We start from the raw sequence: 21,852 nt of genomic DNA on the forward strand, positions 1-21,852 counted from the left end.
CATTTGGGCCCCTAGAATGCCAGGGCAGTATAACTACCCCACAAGTGACCCCATTTTGGAAAGAAGAGACCCCAAGGTATTTCGTGATGGGCATAGTGAGTTCATAGAACTTTTTATTTTTTGTCACAAGTTAGTGGAATATGAGACTTTGTAAGAAAAAAAAAAAAAATCATCATTTTCCGCTAACTTGTGACAAAAAATAAAAAGTTCTATGAACTCACTATGCCCATCAGCGAATACCTTAGGGTGTGTACTTTCCGAAATGGGGTCATTTGTGGGGTGTTTGTACTGTCTGGCCATTGTAGAACCTCAGGAAACATGACAGGTGCTCAGAAAGTCAGAGCTGCTTCAAAAAGCGGAAATTCACATTTTTGTACCATAGTTTGTAAACGCTATAACTTTTACCCAAACCATTTTTTTTTTACCCAAACATTTTTTTTTTATCAAAGACATGTAGAACAATAAATTTAGAGCAAAATTTATATATGGACCTCGTTTTTTTTGCAAAATTTTACAACTAAAAGTGAAAAATGTCATTTTTTTGCAAAAAAATCGTTAAATTTCGATTAATAACAAAAAAGTAAAAATGTCAGCAGCAATGAAATACCACCAAATGAAAGCTCTATTAGTGAGAAGAAAAGGAGGTAAAATTCATTTGGGTGGTAAGTTGCATGACCGAGCAATAAACGGTCTACGTAGGTCAGAAGTGTAAAAAGTGGCCTGGTCTTTCAGGGTGTTTAAGCACTGGGGGCTGAGGTGGTTAACTCGCCCCATCCACTTGCGTAGCGGATCTCCTCTTCTTTCTACTTTCTTCAGCACCTGGCTAAAGGACCTTTTGATGACGTCACTGCGCTCATCACATGGTCCATCACCATGGTGATGGACCATGTGATGAGCGCAGTGACGTCACCACAGGTCCTTTTCATCAAAAAAGAAAGAAGACCTGCCAGGCTGAGCGTTCAAGTGGATTAAGGTGAGTTTAATTGTTTTTTATTTTTTAACCCCTCCATCACTATTTTACTAAGCATTCTGTATTAAGAATGCTATTATTTTCCCTTTTAACCATGTTATAAGCGAAAATAATAAAGATAGAGTCCCCATCCTGATCGTCTCCTAGCAACCATGCTTGAAAATCGCACCGCATCCGCACCTGCTTGCGGATGCTTGCGATTTTCACGCTGCCCCATTCACTTCTATGGGGCCTGCGTTGCGTGAAAAACACAATGTGCACAATATAGAGTTTGCTGCGATTTTCACGCAACGCACCAGTGATGCGTGAAAATCACCGCTCATGTACACAGCCCCATTGAAGTGAATGGGTCCGGATTCAGTGCGGGTGCAATGCGTTCACCTCACGCATTGCACCCGCACGGAATTCTCGCCCGCGTGAAAGGGGCCTTGGCTCATGCACGCGACCGTATGCCCAACGAGACATATGGTCTGCGAGCGGGCCATATGTCCCGGAGCGGCATACATCGTGAGCACAGGCCGTCCGTGGGACTATTGTCCCGCACTCATATGATTTTATTAATAGCCCTGCAGGCGGCCCAATGCACACAGCATCATAGTAACCTATGATGCTGTGCGCTCCCGTGCGCACGATGTATGCCGCTTCGGGACATATGGCCCGCTCACGGACCGTATGTCTCGGAAGGCATACGGCTGTGTGCATGAGCCCTAAATCACGGCATCTAAAGGCTTTAATGACCGCAATCGTCATTTTTGCTGGTTGCGTTCATCAGCCAACTGCATGTTTACCCATTGCTCTGGCGCCGTACATGTACAGCGCTGATAGTGAAAGGGTTAAGGCTTGCAGCAGAAATGTCGCTTTTACACCTTGGATAAATAAAGATCCTTTTTTTTTATTTGATTCCATTGAGTTTTTTGATTATTTTTATTTTTTTTATTTGTGGAAGGGACTGGATTCATTCCTGTGGTAACTTGCAAATGAACGGTTTATTATTACCACTTGACTCTTGTTTGCTGATTGGCTATTTTTTCCTACTGCCTTATCACTCCTCTTTGCACCGCTTCCCCATCGTTCTTGATCCCTAGGCACGCATAATGTGCATGATTATATGACACAATGGTGACCCGTCACTCCCAGCTGTGGTGACTTGTCCTGGTGACATCATGTCTCCTTACTATTGTCTACAGAGGTCCAAGAATGGTGGAAACATGATGGTATTTGAATGTTTAGGGGAGTGGGTTAGAAATATTTGTGTTGAAATAAAATATTTTTTTTTTTGTCTTGAAGATCATGATTAGAAGTATTTTCCTTTTTTTGGATCGTACCTACGTTCTTCAGAATTCCATGCTGCCGTCTATATGGTAAGATTATATGTTTTTTGCTTTTACAATAGGGGCGATTTCAGGGGCGATTTATGCTACTGTGTGCCTATACAATGGAATATTGCGGAGGTTTATATTCCATGTCTGATGGAAGGCTTATGAAATACAGTAGTTAAAGACCACGGCACTCGTAATTAAAGTGATCAGAAATGGTTCATTTATTGTCCATCCCAAGATTGAATCTATAACACTGGCCTTCAATCTTGGGATGGACAATAAATGAACCATTTCTGATCACTTTAATTACGAGTGCCGTGGTCTTTACCTATTTCATATTGATTATTACCACTGAGCACCGACGGTTACACAAGGAGTGCCATCCACTACAAACTATTATATATGATGGAAGGCTTAGACATGATGTGAACACAGCCTTATGGTAGACCATGCACTAAAATTTTATATGCCTTAGGGCTCATGCAGACAAACGTATTTTCTTTCCACTTCCGTACCGTTTTTTTTTGCGGACAGTATGCGGAACCATTCACTTCAATGGGTCCGCAAAAACAACGGAAGGTTCTCCGTGTGCATTCCATTTCCGTTCCGCAAAAAAGTAGTGTCTGTCCTATTATTGTCCGCAAATCACAGTCCAAGGTCCCATTCAAGTCAATGTGTCTGCAAAAAATACAGAACGCACACGGAACACATCCATATTTTGCAGATCCATACTGTAGAAATGCTATGCCCAGCCCATATTGCTCATGTGTTTGGTGATTAATAAGTTACTGTTTCCGATCCGCAAAAAAACATTGCATATGGAAGCCATACGGATATGTTTTGTGAAATAATGGAACAGAAGAGGACTTAAATCCGAAAAAAAAAACCCTCAGATACGGAACAATGGATACGTAAAAAACGGACCGCAAAATGACAACTGTTGTGTGCATGAGCCCTTATGCTCACATTTTGCACTATGCATTGACCAAGAACAGAACATGCAACCCCCCATGCAATATTGGATGTTTATAATCGGATATAGATTGGTATGATTAAATAATCTGCCTGATTGTATATTTTAAGTGTCTTGTTCTGTATCACTAGGGACATGGGACTAGAACTATTTAGAACTCACATAATCAGCGATCAAAAAGTTCAGAACAAGACCATTGATGGCATTCTTCTCTTAATTGAGAGAGAAAGGAACGGAGAAGCCATTGACAGAAGTCTGTTACGAAGTCTTCTGAGTATGCTTTCTGACCTACAAGTAAGTCCTACACATCCATTGTCAAATATTTATTTTTCACCGCATGGCTAAGCAAATTTGACCTTTTTGTGCCTGGAGATTTTTTTAGTGCTATCTTAATTCTAGCAAACAACGCTCGGCATGCAGCAAACTGCTGTGGACACATTTGCACAGTTTTTTTCCTTTTCCCTACATGCCAAATTAAGCAACTTTTTAAATATTCATTATAAATTGTCTCCCATGTTGCTGCTGTAAAGTCTGTGTAACTCCTTCACATAGCTTATTGTCCTGTTGCTTCTGATCTTATTAAAGATAACAGCATTAAGGATTAGAATTTGGAGATGGAGGAAAGCATGTCGGCACATAGGAGAGGAGATTCCTCAGTTGCTTTAGAAGGAGAAAACCTCACAGGAATGAAACTGTACTGAAAGATGAGAACTAGTGAAGGCAACTGCAACCTAGACACACGGGAAGATTTATCAAACTGGAGCAAAGTAGAATTGGCTTAGTTGCCCATAGTAACCAATCAGATTCCACCTTTCATTTTCCAAATGAGCTGTGAAAAATGAAAGGTGGAATCTCATTGGTTGCTATGGGCAACTAAGCCAGTTCTACTTTACACCAGTTTGATAATTCTCCCCCACCGATCTTACATCCAGCATTAAATTACTAAAGAAGGTCTATTTGTTTAGAACGTCATAGACGATGCAGGATCGCTGTGGATTCTGCAGGACAAGTTTAGTGTCTGATATACTGTATTCCTTTTTTATTATTTACTGTTAGGGATCGACCGATATTGATTTTTTAGGGCCGATACCGATAATTTGTGAACTGTCAGGCCGATAGCCGATAATTTATATCGATATTCTGGGAATTTTCATTCTTGAAAAAAATTTCCTACACAAATCTGCTGAAAATTAATGTTTATTGTTAACGTGTATTTTTAATTTTTTTTGTAAATCTTTCTTTTTCATTTATACTTAATATTTTTTATTTTATTTTTTAACTTTTAGCCCCCTTAGGGACTAGAACCCTTGTCCTATTCACCCTGATAGATCTCTATCAGGGTGAATAGAATCTCACTCTGTCCCTGCTGCTCTGTGCTTTGTGCACACAGCAGCAGGGAGATTACCATGGCAGCCGGGGCTTCAGTAGCGTCCTGGCTGCCATGGAAACCGATCGGAGCCCCAGGATTACACTGCTGGGGCTCCGATTGGAGGAGCAGGAGAGAGGGGATCCTGTGGCCACTGCCACCAATGATTAATACTGGGGGGGGGGGCGTTTTTAATACTAGGATGGGGGGCGCACTGCGCCACCAATGATTAATACTGGGGGGCTTGGGGGGGCGCCACCAATGAAGATAAGTCTTTCATTAATTCATATACAGGAGGCGGGAGCTGGCTGCAGAATCACATAGCCGGCTCCCGACCTCTATGAGCGGTAGCTGCGATCTGCGGCACCTAAGGGGTTAACTACCGCAGATCGCAGCTACCGCTCATAGAGGTCGGGAGCCGGCTATGTGATTCTGCAGCCAGCTCCCGCCTCCTGTATATGAATTAATGAAAGACTTATCTTCATTGGTGGAGCGGTGGCCACAGCCCCTCCCCTCCTCTTGTCCTCTCTCCTCTAATTGGCGGCAGCAGCAGCACAGGGGGAGGGAGACACTGCTTCCTTCTCCCCTGTGCTGCTGAGGGAACACGGAGAGCGCTGAGAGCAGCGCGTTCTGTGTTCCCAATACGTTATCGGTATATCGGCAAAATAGATGCCGATACCGATAACGTTCAAAATCCTGAATATCGGTAAAACCGATAATCTGTCGATCCCTAGTTACTGTACATTTATTTGTGACTTTTATTGTTAATCTATTGTAGATTTACCAAGATTCATTCGAGCACAGATTCTTGGAAGAAACAAATCGGTTGTATGCTGCTGAAGGCCAAAGGCTCATGCAGGAAAGAGAGGTAGGTTTTTTATAGGTCACAATTAAAATATTGACCCTTAAAGGGGTTGTCCACTCCACATTTTCTCCTCTTCAATACCCCTCTTCGCACTCAGCAGGTCCACTTGGTTCCGGCTGTGTGGGTTCCGGTCCCTGCATGGACTGAGTCACGTGCACCATTGCAACCAGTGACTGGCCTCCTAGGTTACTTGCCCACCAGCGGCACATGCGCATCAGTGATGTGCTGCTCGTTGACATCACTGATGAGACTGCTGACATGGCTTACTTAGCTCTGAAAGAGAAGAGATTTAAATGAATAATTTGCAAATAATAAAAGAATTTGTGAAAATTAGTAGTTTCATCAGCCAATTTTAATGGGGACTGCCAAAGAAAGGGTATTGTCCTGACTGGGTCCCCTTCAAATAATATTAAAAACATGAATGATACAATCCCTGTGTCATACATGGCCCACTCATACCATGCAATGTATAAATTTAGCCTGGATTCACACATTCACAGTTTATTTTTTAGCCAAACTCAGGAGTGGACATATTAGTGTTTTGTTTCCTTGCTGTTTTTTGCACCCACTCCTGGATTTAGCTTAAAATAACATGAAATGCATCCAGAACTGCGTGTGTAAATCCAGCCTAAGGGGATTTCCACCTAAAATCATTATAGGAGAAGTAGAAATACTACTTGTATCCTATCTAGTAAAGGGTTATTGTTAGATTCTATGGACAAATTGACCCCAGAGATTGAAATGTTAATGTCTGTAAGTAAAAGAAACAACATTTATAAAGCTTTCTGGCTGCTTGAAATTTCTGCCTTCCTAATATTTTAATAAAATGTGTACCCTTTGGGTGTGACTCCTTTTTAATATTAAGAAATGCATAGAACATTGAAAATATAATGAAAAGGCAACAGTGGGCCACATTTACTAATGTGAATGCACGTAGATTTTGGCATAAATTATATGCACCTTAAAGGGTTTGTGCAACACAGACAATTGGCCACACCTGTTAAGGGAATCTTACTTGGGGTTGGTTCTCCCTAATGTTAGGGATTCCGTTATGGCTTTCCGTTATAACATGGTTGTAAAGGAAAATAACAGAATCCATAAGACGGAAGGACGGATCCGTTCTTCTGCCCATAGACTTGTATTATGACAGAATGCAAAGCTGAAGCCTTTAAAAGGCATTCTGTTTGCTTTCTGTCCTAATAGAAATCTATGGGAATCAAAACGTATCCGTCTGGGTCCCGTTATGCAAGACGGAAAACAAAGTCCTGTTTTCCGTCTTGCATAACGGGACCCAGACAGATACATTTTGATCCCCATAGATTTCTAATAGGACGGAAAGCAAACGGAATGCTGTAATTTATAACTGACACTCTGCTGCTACGGCTGAAATTGGTGCTGGCACTGATCTCGGCCATTTAACCCCATAGATGCTGTGGTTAGTAGCTGCTCGAGGCATTATTGGGGTTGAGAGGGAGGGAGCTCACTCTCTCTTCCATCGAGCCGATGGTTGCCTTGGCAACAGGACGCCTTGCAAAGGCGTCCGGGCTGCCATGTACCTAAAGGGCTCATGCACACGACCGTATGTATTTTGCAGTTCGCAAAAAACGGATCTGCAAAAAAATACGGATGACATCAGTGTGTATACTGTATTTTGCAAAACGGAACAGCTGGCCCTTCATAGAACAGTACTATTCTTGTCCATAATGTGAACACTAATAGGACATGTTCTGTTTTTTTTGCGGAACGGAAATACGGACATACGGAAACTAAATGCACACAGAGTAACTTCCGTGTTTTTTTTTTTTTTTTTTGTCTGACACATTGAAGTGAATGGTTCTGCATACGGTCCGCAAAAAAAAAAAACGGCACAGAAAGAAAATACGTTTGTGTGCATGAGCCCTAAGGCTGATCAGATCCTGAGGGTCAGCGGGCCATATGTCCTGGAGTGGCATAAATGCTGCGCACGGGAGCGCACAGCATCATAGGTTACTATGATGTGTACATCGGGCCGCCCGCGGAGCTATTGTCCTGCACTCATAAGATCATATGAGTGCAGGACAATAGCCCCGCAGGCGGCCCGATGTACACATCATAGTAACCTATGATGCTGTGCACATGATGTATGCCACTCCGGGACATATGGCCCGCTCAGAGGGCATACGGTCGTTTGCATGAGCCCTTAGTGTAAGGGTAGCACTGACTATACAGTGCATTGCAATACATGACTATTGCAATGAACTGTGTATCCATCAGGCCCACTGGACCTTCAAGATCCAAATGGATCTTGATAAACAGTGTAAAAAAAAAAAAAAGTAACATTTTAATAAAATAAAAATTCTTTTATAATATCAGTTCATTTATGTCATAAAAAAATTGAAATCAATAAAAAAAAAAAATACACATAATTGGTATTGCCACGTCCATAACGACCTGATCTATAAAAGTAGCATAAATTGTGGGATGCATTTTCTCCTGTTAGCCTTGTGAAAATAAAAAAGTTTGGGCTAAAGCAACATTATATTGGAAATAAAAGTTAATTTTTCATTTTCACAGCCATGTGTTTCTAAATTCTATGAAATGCTTGTTGGGTCAAAGCATTCACTTCACCCCTAGATTTATTGCTTGAGGGGTGTAGTTTCCAAAATGGGATCAATTTTGGGGGTTTTCTTTCTAGGAGTACCTCGGGGTCTCTTCAACTGTGATATGGCACCTATAAACCATTACAGCAAAATCTGCCCTCCGTTAACCATATGGCGCTCCTTTCCCTCTGCACCCTGCCGTGTGCCCAAACAGCAAGTTACGACCACATATGGGGTGTTTCTGTAAACTGCAGAATCGGGGTAATAAATATTGAGGTTTGCTTGGCTGTTAACCCTTGCTGTGTTACAGGAAAAAATTTATTAAAATGGAAAATGTGCCCAAAAAAATGAAATTTAAAAATGTCCCCTCCATTTTTCTTTAATTCTTGTGGAACACCTAAAGTATGTAAAATCAGTTTTGAATAACTTGAGGGGTGTCGTTTCTAAAATGGAGTAATTTAGGGGTGGTTTCTACTATGTAAGTCCCACAAAGCGACTCCATAACTGAACTGGTTCTTAAAGTGGGTTTTGGCAATTTTCTTATACATTTTAAAATTTGCTTCTAAACGTCTAAGCCTTCTAACATCCTGAAAAAATAATGATGCAAACATAAGGTATGCATATAGGGAATGTAAAGTAATAACTATTTTATGAAGTATCACTATCTGCTGTCTTAAAAGCGGAAAAAATAAAAATTTTGAAAATAGCGAATTTTTCCAATTTTTTTTTTTTTTTTAATGCATAAATGTAAAACGTATCAACTCAAATTCACCACTAATATGAAGTACAATCTCAGAATGGCTTAGATAAGTAAGAGCGTTCCAAAGTTATTACCACATAAAGTGACGCATGTCAGTTTTGAAAAATGGGGCTCTGGCATTTGGTCCAAACCGGCTGTCGCTTAAAGGGGTTAAAACACAAGAAAAAAAGATATAAATGTGGTATCGGTAACCAGTAACCAACTGTGGTGGTTTGATTTCCAATTCCACCCTACTTGGATTTTTTTTTCCCCAGCTTCCCACTACATTGTATGCAATCTAAAACGGTGCCATAAGAAAGTACAACTTGTGAATGGGAAGAAGGAAAAAAAAAAGTTATGGCTCTGATAGTCCAGGCCTATGGGGAGTTTTCAGGTGCCCATGTGTACTTTGCCATCTACAATATAAAATTCCTTTTAAATTTTGAGAAGCCCATAGCTATCATTTAGCACTGAGACTTCATGGTGCTCTATGGCCCAAGGTAAACTCTATTTTGTAGTTCAAATACCACAGTTGGTGGGGTGGGGGTGGAGTAAAGTAATACATCTCTTGATTTTATGTATTAAAAACTGAAATAATACGGGAAACCTCTCTGTGTATGGTACAGGTCCCAGAATATCTTCATCATGTAAACAAGCGCTTAGAAGAGGAAGCCGATCGAGTTATCACATATTTGGATCAAAGCACACAGTAAGTGTCCGCGTGCATCATTTGTGTGCCTTTTGTCTCATTAGAAGATTAAGTGAGGTTTATAGGACTGCAGGTCATCAGATCGGTGGGGTTCTGCTCCCCCCACACACCCTCCATCAGCTGCTTTCACATGCTCCAGTGCCGGAGACGGGCACCGGAACTACACAATCTACTGGCCATGCCTGGTTACAGCAACATTGCTCCCATTCAGCCAGTCGTTTACAGAAGTATACTAAGTGAATTACATTTGTAGCGGTTCTGTTGGCGTACTAAATTAATAAATCGCATGGTAGCAGTTTTTAGACATTTGATAATGTTTCTAGATTATAATTTTTTAATGAACCCTTTGTATATTTCTTTTTGAATACAGGAAACCTTTAATTGCCACAGTTGAAAAGCAACTTCTTGGTGAACACTTAACAACAACGCTCCAGAAAGGTACAATTTTTGTTGGTGACCTGTTTTACGTTCTTTTATTTAGAGTCGTTTTTTGTGCTTTTTATATCCATTGCCACTAATGCATAAATTGTCATACTTGCCCTAGCATTCCAGCCCCCCCCCCCTCCTGAAGAGGTAGCATTGAAACCGCCCTCGTCTCCATAGACGTGGATTGCTCTGTGTCACATGGAACTAACAGATTTAGTCTTGTCTTCCAAAACCAGGTTTGAATCACCTTCTGGATGAAAACCGAATTCAGGACCTCTCCTTGCTTTATCAGTTGTTTAGCAGAGTCCGAGGGGGAGTGCAGGTTCTTCTACAGCACTGGATTGAGTACATCAAGGTAGATGTTTGTCTCTAGAATGCCTTTGGCCTCTTTCACATGAGCGATACGGATTGGTTCCGGGTGCGTTCAGTGAAACTCGCACCATTTCGCACCCAAGTTCAGTCAGTTTTGTCTGCAATTGCGTTTGCATTGCGTTTTTTTCCACTCGGGTGCAATCAGTTTTGATGTGTTTTTCACGCCTGTGAGAAAAAACCCTGAAGGTTTACAAACAACATCTCCTAGCAACCATAAGTGAAAAACGCACTGCACCCCGGATACGATGTGTTTTTCACTGAAGCTCCATTCACTTCTATGGGGCCAGGGCTGCATGAAAAACGCTGAATATAGAACATGCTGCAAATCTCGCGCAACGCAGAAATAATGCGTGAAAAAAAACGTACACAGACCCATTGAAATGAATGGGTCAGGTTTCAATGCGGGTGCTATGCGTTCACTTCACGTATCACACCAGCGATGAAAAGTCGCTCATGTGAAAGGGGCCTTTAAGTTTCCTGTAGAAATGTTTAGGAGCCGATTGTTTAATTATGGAATACATTTCAGGCCTTTGGAAGCACCATTGTGATAAATCCGGAAAAAGATAAAACTATGGTACAAGAACTGCTGGATTTCAAAGACAAAGTTGACCACGTGATTGACGTGTGCTTTATGAAGAACGAGAAGTTTGTCAATGCCATGAAAGAAGCTTTTGAAACTTTCATCAACAAGAGACCAAACAAGCCAGCTGAACTTATAGGTACATGAAGCTACCATAGTGTGGTGTCTTACTTCACCAATACATTCAGTTCTTGAATATTATGGTGCTGGAAAGTATGGGTGTCTGTCATTTGGTGACGACTAGTCCTAATTTGGCCACAGCACAGTAAATCCTTTGTTGTATTCTCAGTATTTTTACAATGTGCCAAATCAAACTGTGTTTTAATAAAGTGAATCTTTTGTACTATTTCAGCAAAATATGTGGATTCAAAACTGCGAACTGGAAACAAGGAAGCGACAGATGAGGAGCTGGAGAAAATGCTGGATAAAATTATGATCATATTTAGGTTTATTTATGGTACGTGAGGTTCTGAAAGGAAATGAACAATTTGGTGGCATACAAGTCCTTAGTCAGGATTCAAATCACATTTTTGCCCTATGGGGGGGGGGCTTGGGGGGAAGAGCGTAGTACACTTTTCCATCCTGTATAATCCACCTAAAAAAAGCGTACAACGGAACTCGCTATATGGCATCCGTCTGAGGCATCTATTTAACATATAGTTTTGTATAAGACGTGATGCTTTAGGAACACATGACAGTGTTATATAAGACCCAGCCAATGACACAAATGTTGGCAATGAAACAATGCTCCCTGTTAAAAGGAGTTGTGGAAGTCCAATTGCAACTCTCCTGAAGACAGTAAATATGCGAAAACAAAGAGTGAAACTCAGCATTTTTCTCCCCTGCTACTTCCTGCATCACATTTCGGTTTGGCAGCGATGACATCATATTCCTGGCTGCAGTGGCAACATCCCGAACATACCATGTCGCAGTGCAGCCAATCACTGGCTTCCGCAGTATACATCGCACGGCTGCAAAGGCCAGTGATTGGCTGGAGCACTGACGTGATGCTTACAGGACGTCACCTCCGCAGACAGTAAGGTGACGTAATTGCGTCAGGGGAGAAAAATCTTAGGTATCGCTTTGTTTGTTATTTTTAATTGAACAACCCCTTAAAGTTTTATGGATTACGCTGTCCAGCTTTTTAACTAGGTGTGCTAGACCTTCTTTGTTTAGACCTTAGGGTTAGGCCTTATGCACGCGGCCGCTGCTTGGCCGTTCCGTGCATTACGGACCGCAATGCATGGTCATTATCGGTGCGGCTGCTGCGACAGATCCAAATCTATTCAACTTAAATGGGTTCTTCATCCGTCCGCACCGCAAAAAAAATAGAACAAGTTCAAAAATTATTTGCGGTGCGGAGGCACGGAGAGGAACCCCACGGAAGCACTCCATAGTGCTTCTTGGGGGTTCTGTGCCTCCGTTCCGCACCTTCCTGATTGCCGACGCATTCAATTGAATGGGTCCGCATCCGTGATGCGGTGAGCACGCGGCTGGTCCCTGCATATTGCGGGCTGCAATACAGGCAACGGCCATGCGCATGAGGCCTTATATTCAAATGCTGTAGCCAGGCTGCATTTTTTAACTGCTCTGTCCAACGTATTTGTTAGGGGCAATAAAACGGAGTCGTTTGCAGAGAGGGCTTTTAATCTTTGCAATGCAAAGGGTGAAATCTGCAGCAAATCCATATTTCCATGCTGCATACAACAATCTAGAGCGGAAATTCCGGCTTGTGCGGGCGCTTATGTGTCGCATCTGATTTTCTACAGACATGTTCTAGTTCTGCATTTAATAATTTTGTTTGAAAGCATTGTGACAATGTAAATAGATAAGACGTGAAAGATGTTTTTTTTTTTTTTTTTTTTTTTTTTTTTTTTAAAACTTACAGGGAAGGATGTCTTTGAGGCCTTCTACAAAAAAGACCTAGCCAAGAGGCTCTTGGTGGGGAAAAGTGCTTCCGTGGATGCTGAAAAATCTATGCTTTCCAAACTTAAGCATGGTAAGAGTACAATTTACACGGCTTGCCTTCATCCAGTGTTCTCTCAAAGGGTTTTCCTGGATTTTGATACTGATGACCTATACGTAGAAGAGGAGAAACGTAAAGAGGTGAAGAAATACACCCTGGAAATTGAACAAAATCAATTAAACAGCAACTGTTATAGGAGCAGCAGCGAAGATGTATTTAGTTCAATAGTAGTCTTATAGATTTCCGAGTGTTAGCTTCAGTCAGCCAGAATGTTGTCATTTGAAGTGGGTTTCCATCTGAAACATAAAAATGGTGATGTATTTGTACATCAGAAGTAGTGATGAGCAAACTTCAAGTTTTCAAGTTCGGTGTACAGGTTTGGGTTATCAAAGAATCCCGTTATGGATTCCTCTACCACGGACCATAACGGAATTCTCTAATGGCATGCACCACGGTAGGGTTGTTTCGATACCAGCATTTTATGGTTCCAATAGCCTGAGGCTATCAAAATTATGTTTTCGACCTCAATTATAACTCTTTAAAATATAACCTTTATTTTAAAAGTTCTCTAGTGAGTTAAATATTTCAGCCTCCACCTAGTCGTGCTTATATAGTGAAGGTATTTTGTTCATACCCTTTCACTAAGGGTACTTTCACAGTTGCGTTTTTCTTTTCCAGCACGGAGTTCCATCAAAAGGGTTCTATACTGGAAAAGAACTGGCATATCCCCATGCATTCTGAATGGAGAGCAATCTGTTCAGGATGTCTTCAGTCCAGTCTTTTTGACTGATCAGGCAAAAGATAAAACCGCAACATGCTACGGTTTTATCTCCGGCCAAAAAAACTGAAGACTCGCCTGAATGCTGGATACGGCATTTATTTCCATAGGAATGTATTAGGGTACTTTCACACTAGTGGTTTTCTTTTCTGGCATAGAGTTCCGTCGCAGGGGCTCAATACCTTGAAAAGAACTGATCAGGCATATTCCCATGCATTCTGAATGGAGAGTTAAGCCTCTTTCACACGGGCGTCATGTTTTTGGCCCGGATAAGATGCTGGTGTGTTGCGGGAAAATGCGCAATTTTTCCGCGCGAGTGCAAAACATTGTCATTCGTTTTGCATGCGCGTGAGAAAAATCGTCATGTTTGGTACCCAAACCCGAACTTCTTCACAGAAGTTCGGGTTTGGGGTCGGGGTTGTGTAGATTGTATTATTTTCCCTTATAACATGGTTATAAGGGAAAATAATAGCATTCTGAATACAGAAGGCATAGTACAATAGGGCTGGAGGGGTTAAAAAAAAAAAAAAAAATTTAACTCCCCTTAATCCACTTGATCGCGCAGCCTGGCTTCTCTTCTGTCGTCTTCTTTGAGGAATAGGACCTTTCATGACGTCACTGCGCTCATCACATGGTCCATCACATGATCTTTTACCATGGTGATGGATCATGTGACAGACCATGTGATGAGCGCAGTGACGTCACCACAGGTCCTTTTCCTACTGCACAGCAAAGATGAAGACAGAAGAGAAGCCGGGCTGCGCGAGCAAGTGGATTAAGGTGAGTTAAATTCTTTTTTTTTTTTAACCCCTCCAGCCCTATTGTACTATGCATTCTGTATTAAGAATGCTATTATTTTCCCTTATAACCATGTTCTAAGGGAAAATAATAATGATCGGGTCACATCCCGATCGTCTCCTAGCAACCGTGCGTGAAAATCGCACCGCATCCTCACTTGCTTGCAGATGCTTGAGATTTTCACGCAGCCCCATTCACTTCCATGAAGGACTGATCCCTCCTTCCGGTCTGCGCATGTGCAGACTGGAAAAACTGTGAAAAAGACCAAGACTGATCCGTCAATCCGCACCCGGATCCGTCTACAAATGCTGTCAGTTGTCACCTGATCGGCGGATCCGGCAGGCAGCTCCGACGATGGAACTGCCTGCTGGATCACACTAACTCTAGTGTGAAAGTACCCTAATCCGTTCAGGATGTTTTTAGTTCAGTCGTTTTGACTGATCAGGCAAAAGAGAAAACTGTAGCATGCTACGGTTTTATCTCTGGCGAAAAAAACTTAAAACTTGCCTGAATGCCGGATACGGCATTTCCGCCATAGGAATGTATAAATGCTGGAATGCCGGGTCAGTCCTTCCGGTCTGCGCATAAAATGTGAAAAAAAGATACAAGACTGATCCGTCTGTCCGCATGACAAGCGGAGAGACGGATCCGTTCTCACAGTGCATTTGTGAGACGGATCCGCATCCGGATGCGTCTCTCAAATGCTTTGTCACATCCAGATCGGCGGATCTGGCAGGCAGTTCCGACGACTGAACTGCTTGCCGGATCACACTGCTGCACATGGGAAAGTAGCCTTAGTGCTGGATCTGGCATTCAAAATACTGGAATGCGCAGACCGAAAAAAAGGTGGAAAAAAATAAATGCCACATCCGTTTTGCCGGATGACACCAGAAAGACGGATCCGGCATTTCAATGCATTTTTCTGACTGATCAGGCTTTAAGGCTGATCAGGATCCTGATCAGTCTTACAAATGCCATCAGCTGGCATACGTTTTGCGGGATCTGGCAGGCAGTTCAGGCGACGGAACTGCTTGCCGGATCACTCTGCCGCAAGTGTGAAAGTAGCCTAAACTGGATTGTTTCTCGCTGAAATTGCAGACCGCTAGAGGATAGCTACATAGTTATATCTTTTAACTGAAATGTTACTATGTTTCAGCTCCTAACACCTAAAGACGCCGTGTACTTGGTGAAACATGTCGGGGTAGCTTGTATCTTAATTTTAAATTAAACAGCAATGCCCCTAGAACGTTGAAGGATCGGAGGGACGTGCTGCAGGCACCCCCTTAATACAGATCCAAGCAGGAGTACCTGAAGACTTTGATAAAGATAGAAGAATTGTAGTTTCTTGTAGCAGAACCCGGAGATTTAGGTAGCAGGATAAGTTACACTATAGTAGGCATCAAAGCCGCAAGAGAAACATAGTAACATTTCAGTTAAAAGATATAACTATGTAGCTATCCTCTAGCTGTCTGCAATTTCAGCGAGAAACAATCCAGTTTAGTGAAGGGGTATCAGGGGTGTGGAATTCCTATCGCCCGACGCCCGGGACATGCAGTTCCGGGCGCCGGGCAAGTAGTTTGAACAGTTGTTTAGCCCTGTGCGGGCAAGTAGCAGGGACATGTCGGTTGGGCAGTAATAGGAGCGGTCATATGCTAGCCGCGAGCTGACCGCTCCTACATCTATGTCAGCCTGCCCCTGCATCGTGCATAGGAGTACCGTACATATCACTTCCTGCAGGCGGCCCCCGCTCCTCCCGACTCCTGTATCGAAGTCTCCGCCCACCTGCCAGCACAGGAGCGCACAGTAAGTCAGCACACCGTCTCCAGAGACTGAGTAATTGCAGGCCAAGATGGGAGAAGAGGAGTGAGAGACCCCACGGCCCCCTGCAGATGAGCGTTCCTCCCAGAGCCTGTCCACATCGCAGCTCCTGGCCTGACCTGCAAGCGCTGACTGGGGTCACATAGCATTATACTGATTTATGATGCTATGTAACCCTTACAGTTCTGGAATGTGTTGGATAACACTGACATAATGCTGTCAGTGTTATCCAACACATTCCAGAACTGTAAGGGTTACATAGAATCATAAATCAGTATAATGCTATGTGACCCCAGTCAGCGCTTGCAGGTCAGGCCGGGAGCTGCGATGTGGACAGGCTCCGGGAGGAACGCTCATCTGCAGGGGTGTCAGAAATAAAGGTTGTGCTGTCTGTCTTCTGAGGCTCTGGCCCTGCCTGCAATCTGCACTGCACGTGGCACTTGATAAACTATAATGTCTCCCTGTTGCCCCCATACAGTATAACATCTCCTTGTGGCCCCCATACAGTATAACTTCTCCCTCTTGCTCCCATACAGTATAACATCACCTTGGGGCTGCCCACATACAGTATAACGTCTCCTTGTGGCCCCCATACAGTATAACGTCTCCCTCTTGCTCCCATACAGTATAACATCACCTTGGGGCTGCCCACATACAGTATAACGTCTCCTTGGGGCTGCCCTAGTGCCCCATACAGTATAACATCACCAAGCGGCTGCCCCCGCACAGTATAACGTCACCCTGTGGCCCCTGCCCCCATACAGTATAATGTCACCCTGTGGCCCCTGCCCCCATACAGTATTATGTCACCCTATGGCCCCCGCCCCCATACAATATAACGTCTCCCTGTGGCCCCCACCCCCATACAGCATGACATCTCCCTGTGGCCCCCGCCCCCATACAGCATGACATCTCCTTGTGGCCCTGCCCCCATACAGCATGACGTCTCCTTGTGGCCCTGCCCCCATACAGCATGACGTCTCCTTGTGGCCCCCGCCCCATACAGCATAACGTCTCCTTGTGGCCCCCGCCCCATACAGCATAACATCTCCTTGTGGCCCCCGCCCCATACAGTATAACATCTCCTTGTGGCCCCCGCCCCATACAGTATAACATCGCCTTGTGGCCCCCGCCCCCATACAGTATAATGTTAGTATAAGTTCAGGACAAGTAGATGGTCATGAGGTACAAGTAGATTGAGCCCCCACTTTAGTCCTTCGACAAGTAGTTTTTTTTTTAATTTCCACACCCCTGGGTATGAACAAAATACCCTCACTATATACTACATAAGCACGACTCACTAGAGCACTTTTCATATCTTATTAAGAGAATTAATAAAGGTTATAATTGAGGCCAAAAACAGAATTTTGATAGCCTCAGGCTATTGGAACCATAATATTGATTTAAATTATTCTGGGCAATAGGGGTCTTTTTTGAATTCAGATATCAGATATCAAAATTTTGATTCTGTTTCGATACCATAAAAAAGTATTGCGATACTCCGATACTACACGAAAAAAAAAACAAGGTGGAGGTGGGGGACAAGGTGACAAAAAATGGTGAATCACGCAGTTAAAAAAATTTTTTTTTTCTGTTTTGGGGTTCACCGCATAGGACTTTTAATTTTTTTACTTTTCTGACGTGGCAATATGTGATATGTTTACTTATTGTTTGTATATTTTATATGTGCAATTGGGAAAGGGGGGGTGATTTATACTAAATATTTAGATGTTTTTTTGTAAAAAAAAAATTTGATTTTTTTACTGTTTATTTAATAACTATTTCCCCCCCATAGGGGCTAGAACCTGTTCTATTCACCCTGATAGAGCTCTTCACACACTCCCTGCTGCCCTGTGCATAGTGCACACAGCAGCAGGGAGCTTACCATGGCAGCCAGGGCTTCAGTAGTGTCCTGGCTGCCATGGTAATCGATCAGAAGCTGCCACTGCACCATCAACGAGGAGGAGGGGACCCTGTGGCCACTGCCACCAATTATTTTAATACTGGGGAGGGGCGCACTGCGCCACCAATGTTTTTAACACTTGGGGGGCACACTGCGGCACAAATTTTTGTTAATACTGGGGAGGGAGGGGAAGGGCGCACTGTGCCACCAAAGTTTTTGATACTCGGGAGGAGGGAGGGTGCACTGCGCCACCAGTGATAGCTAACCTTTAATACAGGAGGCGGTGCCGGCAGAATCACATAGCTGGCACCCTGCCTCTGACAGGGAGCTGCGATCAGCAGCAGTTAATCCCTCAGGTGCGGCACCTGAGGGGTTAACTGCGGCTGATTACAGCGCCCTGTCATAGAGGCAGGGTGCCGGCTATGCGATTCTGCCGCCTCCTGTATTTGTATTAGAAATAAACTCTCATTGGTGGCGCAGTGCACCTGCCCCTCCTCCTCCCGTCTCTCCTCATTGTCAGCGGCTGCACAGGGGGGATGGAGAGGCTGCTGAGGGAACTGGGAGCGCGCTGACAGCAGCACGCTCCAAGTTCTGTGATACTAGACTGCGTAGTAACGAAAAAATGAAAATCCCGGTATCGTATCTAAAACCAGTACAAAAGTATTGATTGGGTATCTAAATTTCGATATCCGAAACAACCCTACACCACGGAAGCCTATAAGAGGCATTCCGTATTGCGTTCCGTCATAATAGAAGTCTGTGCTGGCCATAGTCTTCTATTATGATGGAATGCCTCTTATAGGTTTCCGTGGTGCATACTATCATAGAATTCCATTATGGTCCGTGGTAGCGGGATTCTTTGATAACCCGAACCTTGTACGTCAAACTTGAAAACACAAGTTCGCTCATCACTAATCAGAAGCAGTAGCCAGACCATAACTTTAGACCAATTCATTTAAAATGATTGATCTTCAAGGTGGGAATTCAGTTGGAATATAAGGGACATAGAAAACTGCCCCCCTTTACATCACTGCTGTGTAAGTATGGGGTAGTGACAGTTGCTTGAAGTACATTTGAGGCATTCAGATACATTTTCACTTTTAAGATCAGCTTATTTGCTGCACTTTCTTGTCTAATAAGTGTTTTCCTCTCCCCAGAATGTGGTGCTGCCTTTACTAGCAAACTTGAGGGAATGTTTAAAGACATGGAGTTGTCTAAGGACATAATGGTTCACTTTAAACAGGTAAGGAATATCACCCAACACTGAAAGCCCTTCTGCTAGACTTTTTACTTGAGTTTTGAGTTGTGTGGCCTAGTTTCATTTTCCGTTTCTTGTAGATCTATATAAAAAAAAAAAAATTAAATTTTTTTTTTACATTTATTTATTATTTAGTCATGCACAGATTTGTCTCTTTCAGTATATGCAGAATCAGAATGTGCCAGGAAACATGGAGTTAACTGTGAATATTCTAACGATGGGTTACTGGCCCACCTACGTGCCTATGGAAGTTCACCTACCTCCTGAGGTAAGTGTGCATTGTAGAAAACAAAGCGTCATATTAAAGTTCTAATATATGTAGTGTAGTAATTTAGAAGAGCCCCAAGTACATGCCGATTTTTCTGCAGTGGAATTTCCACTGCCGATTTTTATCCTTCTCATTGAAAAGTGTGAAATCTGCTGTGGAAATCCACGGCATAAACTGAAATGCTGTGGATTTAAAATCTGCGAAGCTGGCCAATTAATACTGTGTAGATTTACACTAAACGGGTTGTATGATTTTTCATATTGATGACCTATTCTCAGGATAGGTCATCAATATCAGATTGGTGAGGGCCAAGCCCTGGCACCCCGCCAATCAGCTGTTTGCAGAGACTGCAGTAATCGTACGAGCGGTGCCTTCTCTTCACTGTTCACAACTGGTAGTCAGCCCTTTCTTATCTGATATTGACCTATCCTGAGAATAGGTCATCAATATTAAAAAAGCGGACAACCACTTTTAATACAAGGCACTTACTAATGTATTTTGATTGACCATATTGCTTCCTTTGCTGTGGCTGGTTAATTTTTTCATCACATCATACACTGCTCTTATCCAGGGGTTATGACCACCTTGCAATCCTTTAGCATTGGCCACCCTTGCACACTATAGGAAAAAGCAAAGGTCTACACACACTCTAACGGTCCAGGACAGTATCCTTTCCTATAGTGTGCAAGCACGGCCACCACTGATGCACTGCATGGTGGTCGTAACCATGAAAACAAGCAGTGTATAATGTGATAGAAAAATGAATCCAGCCAGCAAAGGGAGCAATATGGACAATTACAATACATTAGTAAGTGCCTTCTAGTAACTTTCTCTACATGATGAATGCTATTTGTTGAAGTGACACAACCCCTTCTAGATCTTATCCAGTTTGCTCGTACTGTAAAATACTGTAAGTTTGCTGCACGCAAATCCTCAGCGTTTACGACCCCTAGGCCCCTTTTACATGAGTGAGTATTCCGCGCTGGTGCATTGCGTTATGCGAACGCATTGCGCCCACACGGAATCCAGACCCATTCATTTCAATGGGGCTGTGTACATGACCGTTGGTTTTCACGCATCAGTTCTACTTTGCGTAAAAATCGCAGCATGTTCTATATTCTGTTTTTTCACGCTGGGCCCCATAGAAGTGAACGGGGCTGTGTGCGTTTTTCACTGATGGTTGCTAAGAGATGTTGTTTGTATAGCTTCAATTTTTTGAAAGCGGTCGCATACAAAACTGAATGTCCTTGCTTGCGAAATCGTACTTTTTTCACTGAACGCATTCGCAGCACATCTGGACCTAATTGCTCACGCTCATCTGCAAGGGGACTTAGACTTGTTTTTATCTGAGAGGCAGCTTTCTGCAGCAGATACCTCTGCTACTCTGTGTAGTGGAAAGGTATTTTCATTCTTAAATAAACCCCTTCCTTCTCTGGCGCCCAAAAAATAAGGAAGAGACTAAAGGCCTTCTAGATTTCTTGCTTTAGGAAGCAGCAAAGTTTTGCATAGAAGGCAAGTGTCTTCACATTCACTTGTAAGTTTGTAATTACTTTATTTTGTTATGAAAAGTACTTTTTTTTATTTTTATTATTATTATTGTCACTCAAAGTAATAAAGTTTAGAGGGCATTTTCTGGGCTCCTGAGTTTGACTTTTTCTCAGGATAGGTCCTCAATATCTGATTATGGAGTCCCACACCACCATTGTGATCAGCCTGGAATTACAGGTCTGTTCAAAGTGTAGTAGCCATGCCAGGTCAAGAGAATGGGAGCTGAGCTGCACTCACCTGGCACGGCCACTACACCTGACCTGTGCCCCCACCTTCATTTCCAGTGCTAATTGTAGTGCCAGAAGTTGGAGGGAACAGCTGATCAGTTGGGGGGGGGGGTGAGGTGTTGGACCTTCTCCGATGGGATATTGATGACCTATGCTAAGAATAGGTAATCAGTATCAGGAGCCCTGAAAACCACTTTAGGCCCCTTTTCACACGAGCGAGTGCAATGCGTGAGGTGAACGCATTGCACTCGCACTGAATCCTGACCCATTCATTTCTGTGGGGCTGTGCACATGAGCGGTGATTTTCACGCATCACTTATGCGTTGCTTGAAAATCTCAGCATGCTCTATATTGTGCGTTTATCACCCAACGCAGGCCCTATAGAACTGA

The 21,852-nt window shown here is 43.0% G+C and overlaps 1 protein-coding gene across 1 annotated transcript in view; it reads left to right on the forward strand.

Annotated features, from left to right (window-relative positions):
* The window catches only part of CUL4B (cullin 4B), a 64,038-nt gene that overhangs the window by 30,158 nt on the left and 12,028 nt on the right, over nt 1-21,852 (forward strand). The window contains exons 6-16 of the mRNA XM_040404901.1: nt 2,258-2,331; nt 3,394-3,556; nt 5,407-5,496; nt 9,438-9,520; nt 9,891-9,958; nt 10,183-10,301; nt 10,845-11,037; nt 11,251-11,355; nt 12,787-12,897; nt 19,319-19,404; nt 19,580-19,687. Coding sequence (XP_040260835.1) covers nt 2,258-2,331; nt 3,394-3,556; nt 5,407-5,496; nt 9,438-9,520; nt 9,891-9,958; nt 10,183-10,301; nt 10,845-11,037; nt 11,251-11,355; nt 12,787-12,897; nt 19,319-19,404; nt 19,580-19,687 — 1,200 coding nt within the window. The remainder of the gene's footprint in view (nt 1-2,257; nt 2,332-3,393; nt 3,557-5,406; nt 5,497-9,437; nt 9,521-9,890; nt 9,959-10,182; nt 10,302-10,844; nt 11,038-11,250; nt 11,356-12,786; nt 12,898-19,318; nt 19,405-19,579; nt 19,688-21,852) is intronic.

Source organism: Bufo bufo, chromosome 8 (genome assembly GCF_905171765.1).
Source record: "Bufo bufo chromosome 8, aBufBuf1.1, whole genome shotgun sequence".
NCBI lineage: Eukaryota > Metazoa > Chordata > Amphibia > Anura > Bufonidae > Bufo > Bufo bufo.